Below are 12,319 nucleotides of genomic sequence, written 5' to 3'. Positions count from 1 at the left end.
GTGTTATGACCTGTACTTTCTTTGGGGTAGATTGTTCTTTTAATCTTCCCTTTACACCCTCTGGGTAGTTTGCTGCCACCAGGAATATATTATTCCAAAATATTTTATTCAAATTTCCCCTTTGGTAACGTGTTTAAGCATCAGGCTCCTTCGTGGTTCTATGTGGCCCTGAGGATAGGAACGGGAGATATAGCAATGACTGCTACTCTGGGATATAACAAAACAAAATAAATGTTTATTTTTCAAGAAGCGTATTGGTTTCATAAAAGTAGTTCTTAGTTCTCAAAGTTACTTCCTATAAACTCATTCATACAGATCTTTTCTAAGGCCTCACACACAGTTAGCCTCTTTTTCTAGACTCTATCTTTCTCTCACAGACTCTATATTTCTCTCCTCAGGCAGCACACAGCTAGCCTCTCTGGCTCTTATTCACAGGAATATTGAACCTGCTCAGGCAGCACACAGCTGGCCTCCCTTTCCCTGACTGAGTGTCCTTTCACAAACATGCTCAGTTCAGGTTCCACACAGGTTATGTTTCTCTCATAAAACACTTCAACATATTCAGGCAGCGCACAGCCAGCCTGCCTTCTCCTGACTGAAATCTTTTCTCTCTGCTCTGTCAGTCTAAACTGCCTTCACTCCGCCCACCCTCTCAGTCATCAACCAATCACATCACTCACTCTTCCCTCTCTCTCACCCCCACTCTCCACCCAGCTCAAACCAAGCATTTAAAGACACAGGCACACATTTAAGCTTTCGAGAATCACAGTTCTCTTCGTCAGATGCATGGAGGGCAGAAAGAAACTGGTCTCCTCTCCTCCTCTATATCTAACCAGTTTCTTTCTGCCTTCCATGCATCTGACGAAGAGCACTGTGATTCTTGAAAGCTTATGCTACAATAAAGTTGGTTAGTCTTAAAGGTGCTACTGGACTCTTTTTGATTCCATCACTACTGAGTCCCAGAGTCACTGCGGAGGAGGACCTCTCTGGGTAGCCACCCGCCAGGTCTTGGAAGGTGGGGGCACCCGAAGCAGGGCCTCCGAAGGTGACTGCAGTGGTCAGGGGGGGGGGTCTCTTTACATCCCCAGGATGTAACAAGGATGTCTGCCAAAGCAGGATCAAGCAGAAGTACAAAAAAGGGCTGAGTGTCACCTGCATATTGGGGACAACCCAGCCCCCATCCAGATGTCCAGGGGTTTCTGTAGGACTGGAACCCCCATAGAACAGTGCCTCCCAATCCTGGGCTGGATCGGCAGTCCAGAGAGATGCCATAATTACTAATATTCGAAGCCACAGAGAGGTCCAGGAGAACCCACGGAGTTGCACTCTGTCAGTCTATGGAAACCTAGTATGGTAAATCCAACTCCACTCCTTGCAGCAAGAAAGCCCAAGCAGAGGCCGCAAGCAGGACAGGGAGGCAAGAGCAGAGCCTCCGCTGCTGCTCCCTCGTCAGGGGTACACTGCTTGAGGCCAAGGAGGCTCCATTTCTCCCCCACAGGTGAGGGATCGACTTCTGCTCCGTGAGCGCGCCTGGCCCGCTTTTAAAGCATGGCGCTCTACTGGCTCGCCGACCCATCATTGCCGGGGCAAGAGAGCCCCAAGGGGCTGGCCCGGCAGAAGCGGACGCGCTCGGACCGGGAGGGGTCCCCGAAGGCACCCCATGGCCGCCTCCTTTCTCTCCGGGGCCCCCCATCACTCTCCCCCAAAGGCAGAGCGGAGCCCCCTCCCCCCCTCCCCAGGAACGGGCACGCGACTCCCGCCGCGTCTTTGCCCAAAAGAGCAGCCGGGGGGAGGGGGCAGCAGCCGGGCAGGGCTGGGGGGAGGGGGAGCCGGTCGACCACGGGTTAAAGCGAGAGAGCCCCGACTCCTAGACGTGCAGACGGGAGGGGGGCGCTGGTGAGGTCACTTCCGCCATTGCCCCCTCCCTCCAGAGGCAGGTGGCCCCTTTGACATTCCCAGGGCAGCCTCTGCTCCGCCCCAGGCGCGACTGGTGAGTTAAAACCGCGTTGGGGGCGGGGGGGAGAGGGGAAGGGGAACAGCCCCCCCTTTGCCCCAAGGTGAGGCGGGCTGGACAACCGGTCCTTTGGGCTTCCTCTCCCTCCCACCCACCATCCTGCAGATTCCTCCTTGGTGCAAAGCCCAGAGGCCCCAGAGCAGAATTCACCCCGGGGTGGGGACTGGGGGGCACATGCCGGCGGCTGATGGAAGACCTGATCCCCCTCCCTGCCTTGCCAAACTCGGTTTCTATCTTGAGGACAGGAAACTTTGGATCTCATCCCTCCCGCCCAGCTGCATGCACCCCCCCTCCCTGGCGGCCGTTTCCTTGTCTGTTCTTAGAACAATGTAACTGTCCAGTTCTGAAGATTCCCAGGCTGCTTCCACACACATTGGATAATCCACTTTCAATACTCTTTAGTGAACATTTGAAACTGATTTTCCATGTGTGGAACAAAAAATTCACTTCAAAAGGATTGCGAAAGTGCATTGAAAATGCATTATTCAATGTGTGTGGAAATGGCCCCCCGTTTGCATTTTTTAGAAGCGCATCTCTGGCCCCTTTCATCACAGTGATATGTCTTCCCTTGTTATTTTCACACCAGCCGGGTGGGGCTGGAGATTTACTTGTTAAAACAAGCAAAGCTGGGAATTCAAGAAATTTGTTCCACATGGAGATATTGTAACGGCCGGTTGCCCATGTCTAAAACTAAGCTTCAACTAGCCAGGAGAAAGATGGATCTCTCTCTGGGGAAGCTGAAAGCAGTTAGTCTTTAGACCTGTCAAACAGATAAGTTCTTTGAATTAGCTGTTTATCAGTACATTTATTTATATAGGGTTCAATATTGCTTTGCAACTCCTTATCAAACACACAGACCCCAATCTAGAGTTTATTTCACTTTATTGCACCCTAGTTTTTTAATGAAGCAAGTAATCAAAATATAAATGGCTATTAATATGAATCCTATAACAACAGAACATAGAAAGGCAATAAGAAATAAGTTCACTAACATTTCTTAATAAATCCTAAGTTTAACATTGCTCAAAGTTTCTATGAAATACATAGGCAGAATAAGTTCTCACCTAGATTCTCCCAAGAGATCTCTTCCATCAGTACCCTGCTTATTCTTTCTGTGTTTGCAATTATATACCTAATCATATGCAATTATTTAGGGTCTATTCACATGATAGCACAAACAAATAATGATTGGTTTGACACTTCACTGAATATTCATAATTTCATAGTACAGTCTTCCAATTAGTTAAAAAAATTATGTCATAGTCTGATCTGCAAGAGAATACTATAAATCTATGACAAGTGTCAAGAAAAAGTTGGGCGATCACCATTGGTTGAATCTCTGATAGAGGAACATCAATCTCGGTAGAGTCCACTATTTTAATTAATTGTCAAAGGATGAAAGCACACCTGCTGAATTACCTTACACATAGAAAAAATACACTGAAAGTTCATGCAAAGTTTAAAAGTTCATCTAGAGAGTATAGAAGCTAGGCCTAGTATTGTTCAGTATTGATTATTGGCATATGATTTTAATCTATATTGGCATAACAGTACAACGCTAAGACAATATAGTTATACCAGTTCAGTCCCCAGCTTTGGGGGCTGGGGCCTGGAGAGGGTGGGGTTTAGGGAGGGAAGGGGTCTCAGAAATGGTATAATGCCATAGAGTCCCCCCTCCACAGCAGCCATTTTCTCCAGGGGAACTGATCTCTGTCACCTGGGGATCAGTTGTAATTCCGGGAGATCTCCAGGGGGGGGGGGGGCGCAGCAGCCGGGCAGGGCTGGAGACGGGGGAGCCAGTCGACCACGGGGTTAAAGCGAGAGAGTCCTGACTCCTAGACGTGCAGAACGGAGAGAGGGGGGCTGGTGAGGTCACGTCCTGCTTTGTCCCCTCCCTCCAGAGGCAGGTGGCCCCTTTGCGATTCCCAGGCGTGTTTGTTCCCTCCCAGGCGTGTTTGGTGAGTTAAAACTGCCTTGGGGGCCCGGGGCAAGCTGATGGGGGGAGAAGAGAGAAGGGGAACAGCCCCCCCTTTGCCCCAAGGAGAAGCGGGCTGGACGGCGCCCCGTCCCGCCTCCAACCATCCTGCAGTTCCCTCCTTGGTGCAAAGCCCGAAGGCCCCTGCAGCAGAATTCAGCCCGGGTGGGGGGATTGGGGGGGCACTGGCCAGTGGATGATGGAAGACCTGCCCCCCCTCCCTGCCTTGCCAAACTCGGTTTCTATCTTGAGGACGGGAAAGTTTGGATCTCCTCCCTCCCACCCAGCTGCATGCATCCCCCCCTTCCTTGTCTGAAAAAGCGGAGGGGATTTTTTAAAAACAGCAATGGACTGTTCTTAGAACAATGTAACTGTCCGGTTCTGAGAATTCCCAGTTTGCATTTTAAAAAAGCGCATCTCTGGCCCCTTTCATCGCAGTCTTTCCTTGTTATTTTCACAAGAGGGGGGGTTGGGGTGGCGATCTACTTGTTAAAATATGCACAGCTGGGAATTCACGGAATTGGTTCCACATCGCTAAGCCAATCTAGTTATGCCAGTTCAGTCCCCAGCTTTTAAAACAAGTGAGGCGGGCATGGAAGTGTTAGGGGGCGGAGGACACTAATGGAAGATGGGGCAGAGGAGATACAGGAACCCCGCCCTGTGGAAGCCCCATGGCCACTGCCTTGTCTGGGCTCTTCTGCCAGCAGCAAAGCTTGTCTCCCTTGCGGAAAACCCCTTAGATGCCCCACCACTCCCCCTCCCCCCTTCCATTTTGAGATCCTACCCTCACTCCTGTAACTTTTTGACTGCTTTTCTCATCCTCTGGGCATGTGTGAAGGGGGCTTTTTGCTCCACACTCCCATAGATTATCAACCACAGGGGCAGGATGTTTTTAAAGTCAGCATGGAAGAGAAACAGCCCCTGCCTGACACAGGGACTAAACCAGAGTCTCAGATCTGGTCCTCACAGCCAGGAGGAAGAGCTGGCAGAGGCCTGAGGTGGTGGAGGGCAATTTCAGACACTGCCCCCCCCCCACTTTCTCCACACACACATTCAAGATGGCTTCTCTTCAGACCGCGCAAGGAAGAACCCGTTTTGGGAGGCTTCCCTCTGCTAAACACTTCCTGTCACAGAGAGGCGCAATGACAGGCAAAGACAAAGGGCAGAAACGTTTCGCGGGCAGGGCTGGTTTTCTCCGCGTGGGCAGATTTCAATTCCTAGCTGGCATCTCCCACCTGCAGTCTCACATCCCGTCACTTCCGGGCCCCTCATTCCCAGCACCTCCCCCTAGTTGTGTGGGGCAGGCCGGAGGGTCTCGTCTCCCCTCAGAGGAGAGGAGGGACCAGAGTGGCTTCCAGGGCCAGGGACCCCTCAGCACTCAGGAAACGATTGGGTGAAGCTTGGGTGGAAACATGGCCGGAAAGAGAAGGGGATGAACGGATTAGCAAAGTGGGCCCTTCCCCTGTAAAGAATGGCTAGATGGGGAGATACCAGGCCAAAGACTCTGTATCCAAGATCCTGAATTGCACCTCACAGCAAATCCTGAGAGAGCTTTGCTGAAGAGCCTGGCAAAGAAATCTGAGTGCAGCAAAAAGCGTTGCCCTCCACCTTTCTTTCTCTCCCTCCCAGGTGGCCAAAGAAAGCCCGCCTCGGCTGTTTCTCTGCTGTCTCCTCAGTGTGGTGAAGGGAAAAGACCAGCCATGCAGCCAGCTCAGGTAAGTGGGGGGGGGGAGGGTAGTTCATGCCATATGTTGTCCTACGTTTCCCTTCGCAAGTGATTTGTTCCTCCATGGACATCTCTGGCTTCTTCCCACAAGGCTCATAGCCACCTGCAAAATGAAGGGCCCTGAAATGTCCCCAAGGAAGACTGCTGGCCTTAAGAAGTCCCCAAGAAACTTCCCCCTGCTCTGCTCCTCCTAAGACCAGCTGGGTGAAGGCAGACAATGGGCATTACCACCTGCTCTGCTCCGAATATCAGCTGGGTGAAGGTGGGGGGTGGGCATTGCCACCTGCTCCCCTCCTGCTCCCAGCCTGGGCTTCCCGCCATGGCACGTTTTCTGGTGGGACCTGGTGCCTTGCCTGGGCTTCCCTCCGTGGCAGCGCCCTCTGGTGCTGCACCAGGGTATGAAGTGAGTCGTCTTGAATATGCTTACTCAATTATATAGTAAGAAGCTTCCTATTTTTAAACTGTTCTCCTCCACTTAACCCTTCCAACAACAGTCTTGTGTGGTAGGTTGGGGTGAAAGACTTTGATAGGACCAATGCACCTGGGCAAACTTATATGTCACCGAAGGAATTCGAACTCAGTCCTCTCAGGTCCTAGTCCTTCACTCTAAGCACTACATCACACCAGCCTTTTGGATTTTCTTTCTCATGGACCACCTTTCCAGCAATATAATGAAACTCTCTTCTCCTTCTTCCAGGGCCGGGTGTCCTACAAAGAGGTGGCTGTGCATTTCTCCAAGGGGGAGTGGAGCCTGCTGAGCCCAGCGCAGAGAGCCCTGTACAAGGAGGTCATGCTGGAGAATTTTGGGACCGTGGCCTCTCTGGGTGAGGGTCCTTTTCCCCTGGGCTGCCTCCTTCTGCTCGTGAGGTTGTGAGGAGGGACTGTAAGCAACTCCTGATTGAGGGAGGATGAGGTCAGGCTGCCTGCCCTGGGCTCAGTGGCTGATCTCTGCCACTCTTTGTGGGAGGGGTTGTGGAGAAGGAGCCCCCCCCCCAATCTGGCATGTCTGTGCCTGGACTACAAGAGAGGGCATCAGAAGAGGTGCCAAGGGGCCTGGATATGGAGAGGGTGGGAGTGTCTAAGTGGGGCTCCCCCCCCCCACTGGGCCTTGCCTTACTCTGGCTGAGATTCAGCTGTGGAGGGAACCTGGCTGGCTTCTCTGCCCCTGAGTGAGTTGGCGCGCGTTAGAAAGCACTGCCGCCTTGACCGGAGTATTCAACCAATGAAATCTCATTGCATTTGCTGTAGCGGTTACTCTTGAGGAAGCGTATGCAAAATCTGTGCTTCAGCTGGCCCCAGACCGGGTGCTGAGAAGACTGTTTTGTCAGCTTTAATCCCGCGGCTTTTCTGCTTGCTGGGAGGACTTGACATCAAACACACAGCTTAAGAAAGAACTTACACGGAAACAGGGTTTGAATAACAACTTTATTGCGTCTGGTTGCTTCAGTGGGATGAACTGTGAACTTTGCATTGCTGTACTTCGAGTAGCTGTTTGTATTCTTAATGGATTATCATGTATATTTTTGAAGTTGTACACTGAATTTATTTATAGCACTGGCACTTTGAATGATAAAAATACTTATAAAAATTGATCCAAGTAATTTAGTGACACTGTGTTAGTCATATTGTAGTAGGTTCCCTGTGGGCTTGTCCCAGTTTCTAGCCACTGAGTGAGTTCTCAGCTGGCACAGTACTGCCAATGCCAGATATGGCTCCGTACCAGCCTTCCCCTACTCCTTGTCTGTTGTGTATTTCTGGATGGGCTGGCATCCCGGCATGGAATTGCCCAGTTTATGAACACACAGAAGAGTCACAATCTTGTTTTTCTTTCTTTCTTCTCACAAAAGGGCCTGAGGTTGCCAAACCTGACCTCATTTCCAGGCTGGAAGGAGAAGAAGATCCGTTTCTCCTAATGTCTGATGCAGAAGAGGGATTGGCAGGTATCCATTTTAATTTGTTGCGGGATTGTCTGTTCCTTTTGCTTCCTTCCGAGGGATTTCTGTGGCCTTTTTCTCTTTGAGCTTCTTCACCCAAGAGCTTGGCTGGGTTGGGGATGGTGAAAATGGTGCTTGTAGATCCTGGACTCCTGAAAGCAGGCCTCTTCCCCCTCCCCGGTCGGATCACTTGTGCCAGGTGCTGTCCACTCGGTGAGGCAGCGGCTCCCTGGCAGGCCTTGATCCTGGGATGCCGGGTGTGCCAAGCAAAGCAGGGGCTTTTCCTCAGAGACATGATGGCCCACAGCAAGTCCAGCCAGAACTCACGTGGACACATCCTGCCTCCACCCCCGAGCACAGAGCTGTGTTGTAGGTGACTCCAGAGGGAACTGCAGGATGGTGTCGCTGTGCAACATTCAGCCCCTTGCAGCAGAAATTTTCCCAGCCTGTTTTCCACCCTAGCCAGGATTAAACTCTTCCAATTGACAGCCAATGGCCAGTTGTCTGAAGCAGCCCCTCAGGAGGCTGATTTAGTTCCCCACACACTGTGCGGAAGTGGTTTAGCAGGGGAAGGGCTGCTCCACAGAGACCCTGGCAGAGGGAAAGGGGGTGGGACAGAGCGGTGGCAGATGGTGTTGCAAGGGCAGCCAGGCTGGACCAGGTCTCACTCGGATGTCGCACAGGCTCTGGGTGAACCGGGGGCTCTGGTGGGGGGCAGGAGTGCTTCTCCCTTCAGAGGTGACGCAAGATTGATGATAAAGTTGAAACCATCGAACATAGGTTATAGACTGTCCCATCTTTAATGAATTGGTGGCTCACTTAATTAACCCTCTGCTTAAAAATATGGAACGACTTAATAGGAGAGCCCAGGTGATGTGGTGATCATTGGATACAAATGATTCCCTTTCTGTGGCAAAATATATAGGGGCAATAATTGAATATCACAGACAGAATATTGAGTAAGGTTTTTCCTCTTTCAATTTCACCTTCAGGCAATAGCTTTAATAGCAGCGACAGACAGACAAACAGACAGACAGACAGACAGTGGCCACTCTTGGGGCTGGGGGGAGCAACTCAATGTGACTGGAGAGTGAACTGTCCCTTCTCAGGCCGGCTTCTCCTTTACAATGTAAACTTGACTCTTAATTTTCTTCTCCATTCTTGCTTTCTTCCAATGTGAAATCAAAGCTTCTGATGGGTACAAAAACTGCATGAGAAATATTTATCTTCAATGCATAGCATACAAGGGACACCCCCTCAAAAAGCCAAACAATTGAACACCACAGAGGACAATGTTTGTGGCCAGGACAATCAAAGATGAGAGAAGCACATTTTCTCTTCATGCTTCATTGATCCCTGTGAGGGGTTTAAAGAAAGATGCAAATCTGGTTTACTAGTACCAGGTTTGTTGTTCAGCTTATAGTAAATCCTGTCCCATTCTTCTTCTGGCAGACATCTCTCCTCCGATCATGCGCTGGTGTATCCATGTTCTCATTGATGGTTGCTTCTGACTGCCTTCTCAAGGCATATTTAACCTTGGAAGACCCCTCTAAGGAATAGTTGCCCCCCCCTTCTTAAAGTCAATGTTTTGGTCTAGTAAATCCCCTTCTGAAAAGAAGCCGGGACAGAAACGCCACTGGGTTCTCCATTGCTTACATGACTAGGCCAGAGTTCTCTCTCTCTCCCTTGTCTATCTGCCAGTAACCGTCCCAGTGAAGTGCTGTTCTTCATTTAATTGCCAGAAGCTACAGATCGGGGTGTGGGTTCTAGGGTGTGGGTTCTAGATCCAGTCAGTCTTGAATTCTTCCTAGGAGCTAAAATGACTAAACGGAGGCTTTGGTCTCAGCATGAGAAGACAAGACTTGCTGGAAAACACAGCAAAGCTGGGAAAGTCAAGGCAGCCAGAAAAGAGGATGGCTTGAATCGATAAAGGAAGCCCTGGCCTTCTGTTCGCAGGACCTCGTCAAGGCTTATAGTGATAGGGCATTTTGGCGGTCTTCATGTACAGGGTCACCTTAAGTCAGAAGCAACTTGATGGCACATTACACACATGGATTGGCTGATACGATCTAGTTTGTCATAAAACCATATGCAAAAATAAAACTCTGTAAAGTGTGTCCAGGCACCAAACCCTGGTATTGGTGGCTTACACACGAGGAGCGGATTCTGTAGCTTCCCCTTTGTTGGTGCAGCTGCAGATAAAGTGCAGCAGCAACGGGGCATCCACATGGCAATGGAGCTGAAAAACCCAAATTTTCAGACCCTCGGCTTGGTCCATTAAAGCCAAACTGGCTGTCCCTGTCTTAAAAGGTGCCCTTGTTCTCCCCAGAACAACCCCAAACCACTCTCTCTCTCTCAATTCTCCTAGGCAGGGAAAGAAAAACTGAGTCACTTTGAGAAGTGTGTGTGGGGGAATCTCTCTTGTGCATTCTCCTTTCTTGTCTTGGGCTACACTTATTACCATGGGAATGGCTCCTCTGCCAGCTTTGCCAGCTTGGAACTTAGAAGGAATAAAGAAACAGAGGGGGAGAACCGGGTACAGACTGTGTGATCTTAACCTCTGTGCAAACACAATCAACGCAAAGCAAAGGAGGAAACTCTTCTAAAGATGGCTTGTAAAGGTGTCCTATCCTCACACCACGTTTCTCTTTCTTTCTGCAGGAGGCATGTGGAGGTCACCGAATGAAACATCTGAGCATCCAGTGATGGATAAAGGGGATACCTATTCAGATCTGAAAGGGGCTAAATATTCTGATACCCTGAGGAAGGAGGAGAGAAAACGTTCATCTAAAGGAAGGAGTGATTCCGGTCTTTTACAAGGTGAATACGCTCATGAAATCCCACTACTTGAAAAAAAGTACATAGAAGGCAATAGAAATGAGGGCAGTGCAAGTGGGAATTCTTTTTCTGAAAAATCAAACATTAGCATGGATTGGAAAAGCCATAACACAAAGAAAAAATATAAATGCCTGGAGTGTGGGAAAAGCTTCCAAAAGAGTGGAAAACTTAATTCTCATCAAAGAATTCACACAGGCGAAAAACCTTATAAATGCCAGGACTGCGGGAAAAGCTTCAGTCAGAGTGAAAGCCTTAATTCCCATCAAAGAATTCACACAGGGGCAAAACCTTATAAATGCCAGGATTGCGGAAAAAGCTTCAGACACAGAGGACACATTAATTCCCATCGAAGAATGCACACAGGGGAAAAACCTTATCAATGCCAAGACTGCAGGAAAAGCTTCAGTCGCAGCGAAAACTTTAATACCCATCGAAGAATGCACACAGGGGAAAAACCTTATAAATGCCAGGACTGCGGGAAAAGCTTCAATCAGAGTGGAGGCCTTAATTCCCATCGAAGAATGCACTCAGGTGAAAAACCTTATAAATGCCTGGAGTGTGGGAAAGGTTTCCGAAGAAGTGGACAGCTTAATTCACATGGAAGAATGCACACAGGGGAAAAACCGTATAAATGCCAGGACTGCATAAAAAGCTTCAGTGGAAACCTTAATTCCCATGGAAGAATGCACACAGGCGAAAAACCTTGTAAGTGCCTGGAGTGTGGGAAAAGTTTTTGAACAAGTGGAGAACTTGTTCATCAATGCCAGGACTGTGGGAAAAGCTTCAGTCGCAGCGGACACCTTAATTCTCATAGAAGAATACACACAGGGGAAAAACCTTATAAATGCCAGCACTGTGGGAAAAGCTGCAGAGAGAGTGGAGTCCTTAATTCCCATTGTAGACTGCACACAGGGGGAAACCCTTATAAATGCCAGGATTGTGGAAAAAGCTTCACTCACCATGGAGGCCTTCACTACCATCGAAGAATGCACACAGGTGACAAACCTTACAAGTGCCTGGAGTGTGGGAAATGTTTCAGAAAGAGTGGACATCTTAATTGCCATGAAAGACTTCACACAGGGGAAAAACCTTATAAATGCTTGGACTGTGGAAAAAGCTTCAGTCGCAGTGATCATCTTCATTCCCATCAAAGAATTCACACAGGGGAAAAACCTTATAAATGTCTGGACTGCGGGAAAAGCTTCAATCAGAGTGGAGGCCTTAATTCCCATCGAAGAATGCACTCAGGTGAAAAACCTTATAAATGCCTGGAGTGTGGGAAAGGTTTCCGAAGAAGTGGACAGCTTAATTCACATCGAAGAATGCACACAGGGGAAAAACCGTATAAATGCCAGGACTGCATAAAAAGCTTCAGTGGAAACCTTAATTCCCATGGAAGAATGCACACAGGCGAAAAACCTTGTAAGTGCCTGGAGTGTGGGAAAAGTTTTTGAACAAGTGGAGAACTTAATTGCCATCGAAGAATGCACACAGGAGAAAAACCTTATAAATGCTAGGAGTGTGGGAAAAGCTTCAGTCGCAGTGGAGGCCTCAATTCCCATTGAAAAATGCACATGGGAAAAACCTTATAAATGTCTGGGCCGCGGAAAAAGCTTCAGAGATTGTGGAGGCCTTTATTCCCATCAAAGAATACACACATGAGAGAAAACATATTAATGGCTGGAGTGCGGAAACAGCTTCCGACTGAGTGGAATCCTTACTTCTTACCAGTGCTACTAGTAGAACTACAAATCAAGGCAGCTGAAAAAAATGGCATTTACAACCTCACTCTAGCCTGCTAGATGGCTTCTTCCCTCAATGTGGCCGACCTG

The 12,319-nt window shown here is 49.2% G+C and overlaps 1 protein-coding gene across 1 annotated transcript; it reads left to right on the top strand.

The window, feature by feature from the left end:
* The first annotated feature begins 1,548 nt into the window (after nucleotides 1-1,548).
* Nucleotides 1,549-11,240, top strand: LOC129327990 (zinc finger protein 679-like). The gene is made up of 6 exons (XM_054976733.1): nucleotides 1,549-1,708; nucleotides 3,916-3,972; nucleotides 5,619-5,704; nucleotides 6,413-6,539; nucleotides 7,563-7,655; nucleotides 10,311-11,240. The coding sequence occupies exons 1-6, from the start codon at nucleotides 1,549-1,551 to the stop codon at nucleotides 11,222-11,224; spliced, it is 1,437 nt and encodes a 478-aa protein (XP_054832708.1). The 3' UTR covers nucleotides 11,225-11,240.
* The last annotated feature ends 1,079 nt before the right edge of the window (nucleotides 11,241-12,319 follow it).

This window comes from Eublepharis macularius, chromosome 4 (assembly GCF_028583425.1).
Source record: "Eublepharis macularius isolate TG4126 chromosome 4, MPM_Emac_v1.0, whole genome shotgun sequence".
In the NCBI taxonomy this organism is placed as follows: Eukaryota; Metazoa; Chordata; class Lepidosauria; order Squamata; family Eublepharidae; genus Eublepharis; species Eublepharis macularius.
The sequence above is the reverse complement of the archived record's forward strand: the minus strand, read 5'-3'. Positions and strand labels throughout refer to the sequence as shown.

What these genes read in the sequence shown, in the direction of transcription:
- LOC129327990 (XM_054976733.1), top strand. Translation starts at nt 1,549, where the DNA reads ATGGCGCTCTACTGGCTCGCCGACCCATCATTGCCGGGGCAAGAGAGC. An exon ending in TGGGACCGTGGCCTCTCTGG is followed by an intron (nt 6,540 to 7,562) that starts GTGAGGGTCCTT and finishes TTCTCACAAAAG; the next exon opens with GGCCTGAGGTTGCCAAACCT. An exon ending in TGCAGAAGAGGGATTGGCAG is followed by an intron (nt 7,656 to 10,310) that starts GTATCCATTTTA and finishes TTCTTTCTGCAG; the next exon opens with GAGGCATGTGGAGGTCACCG.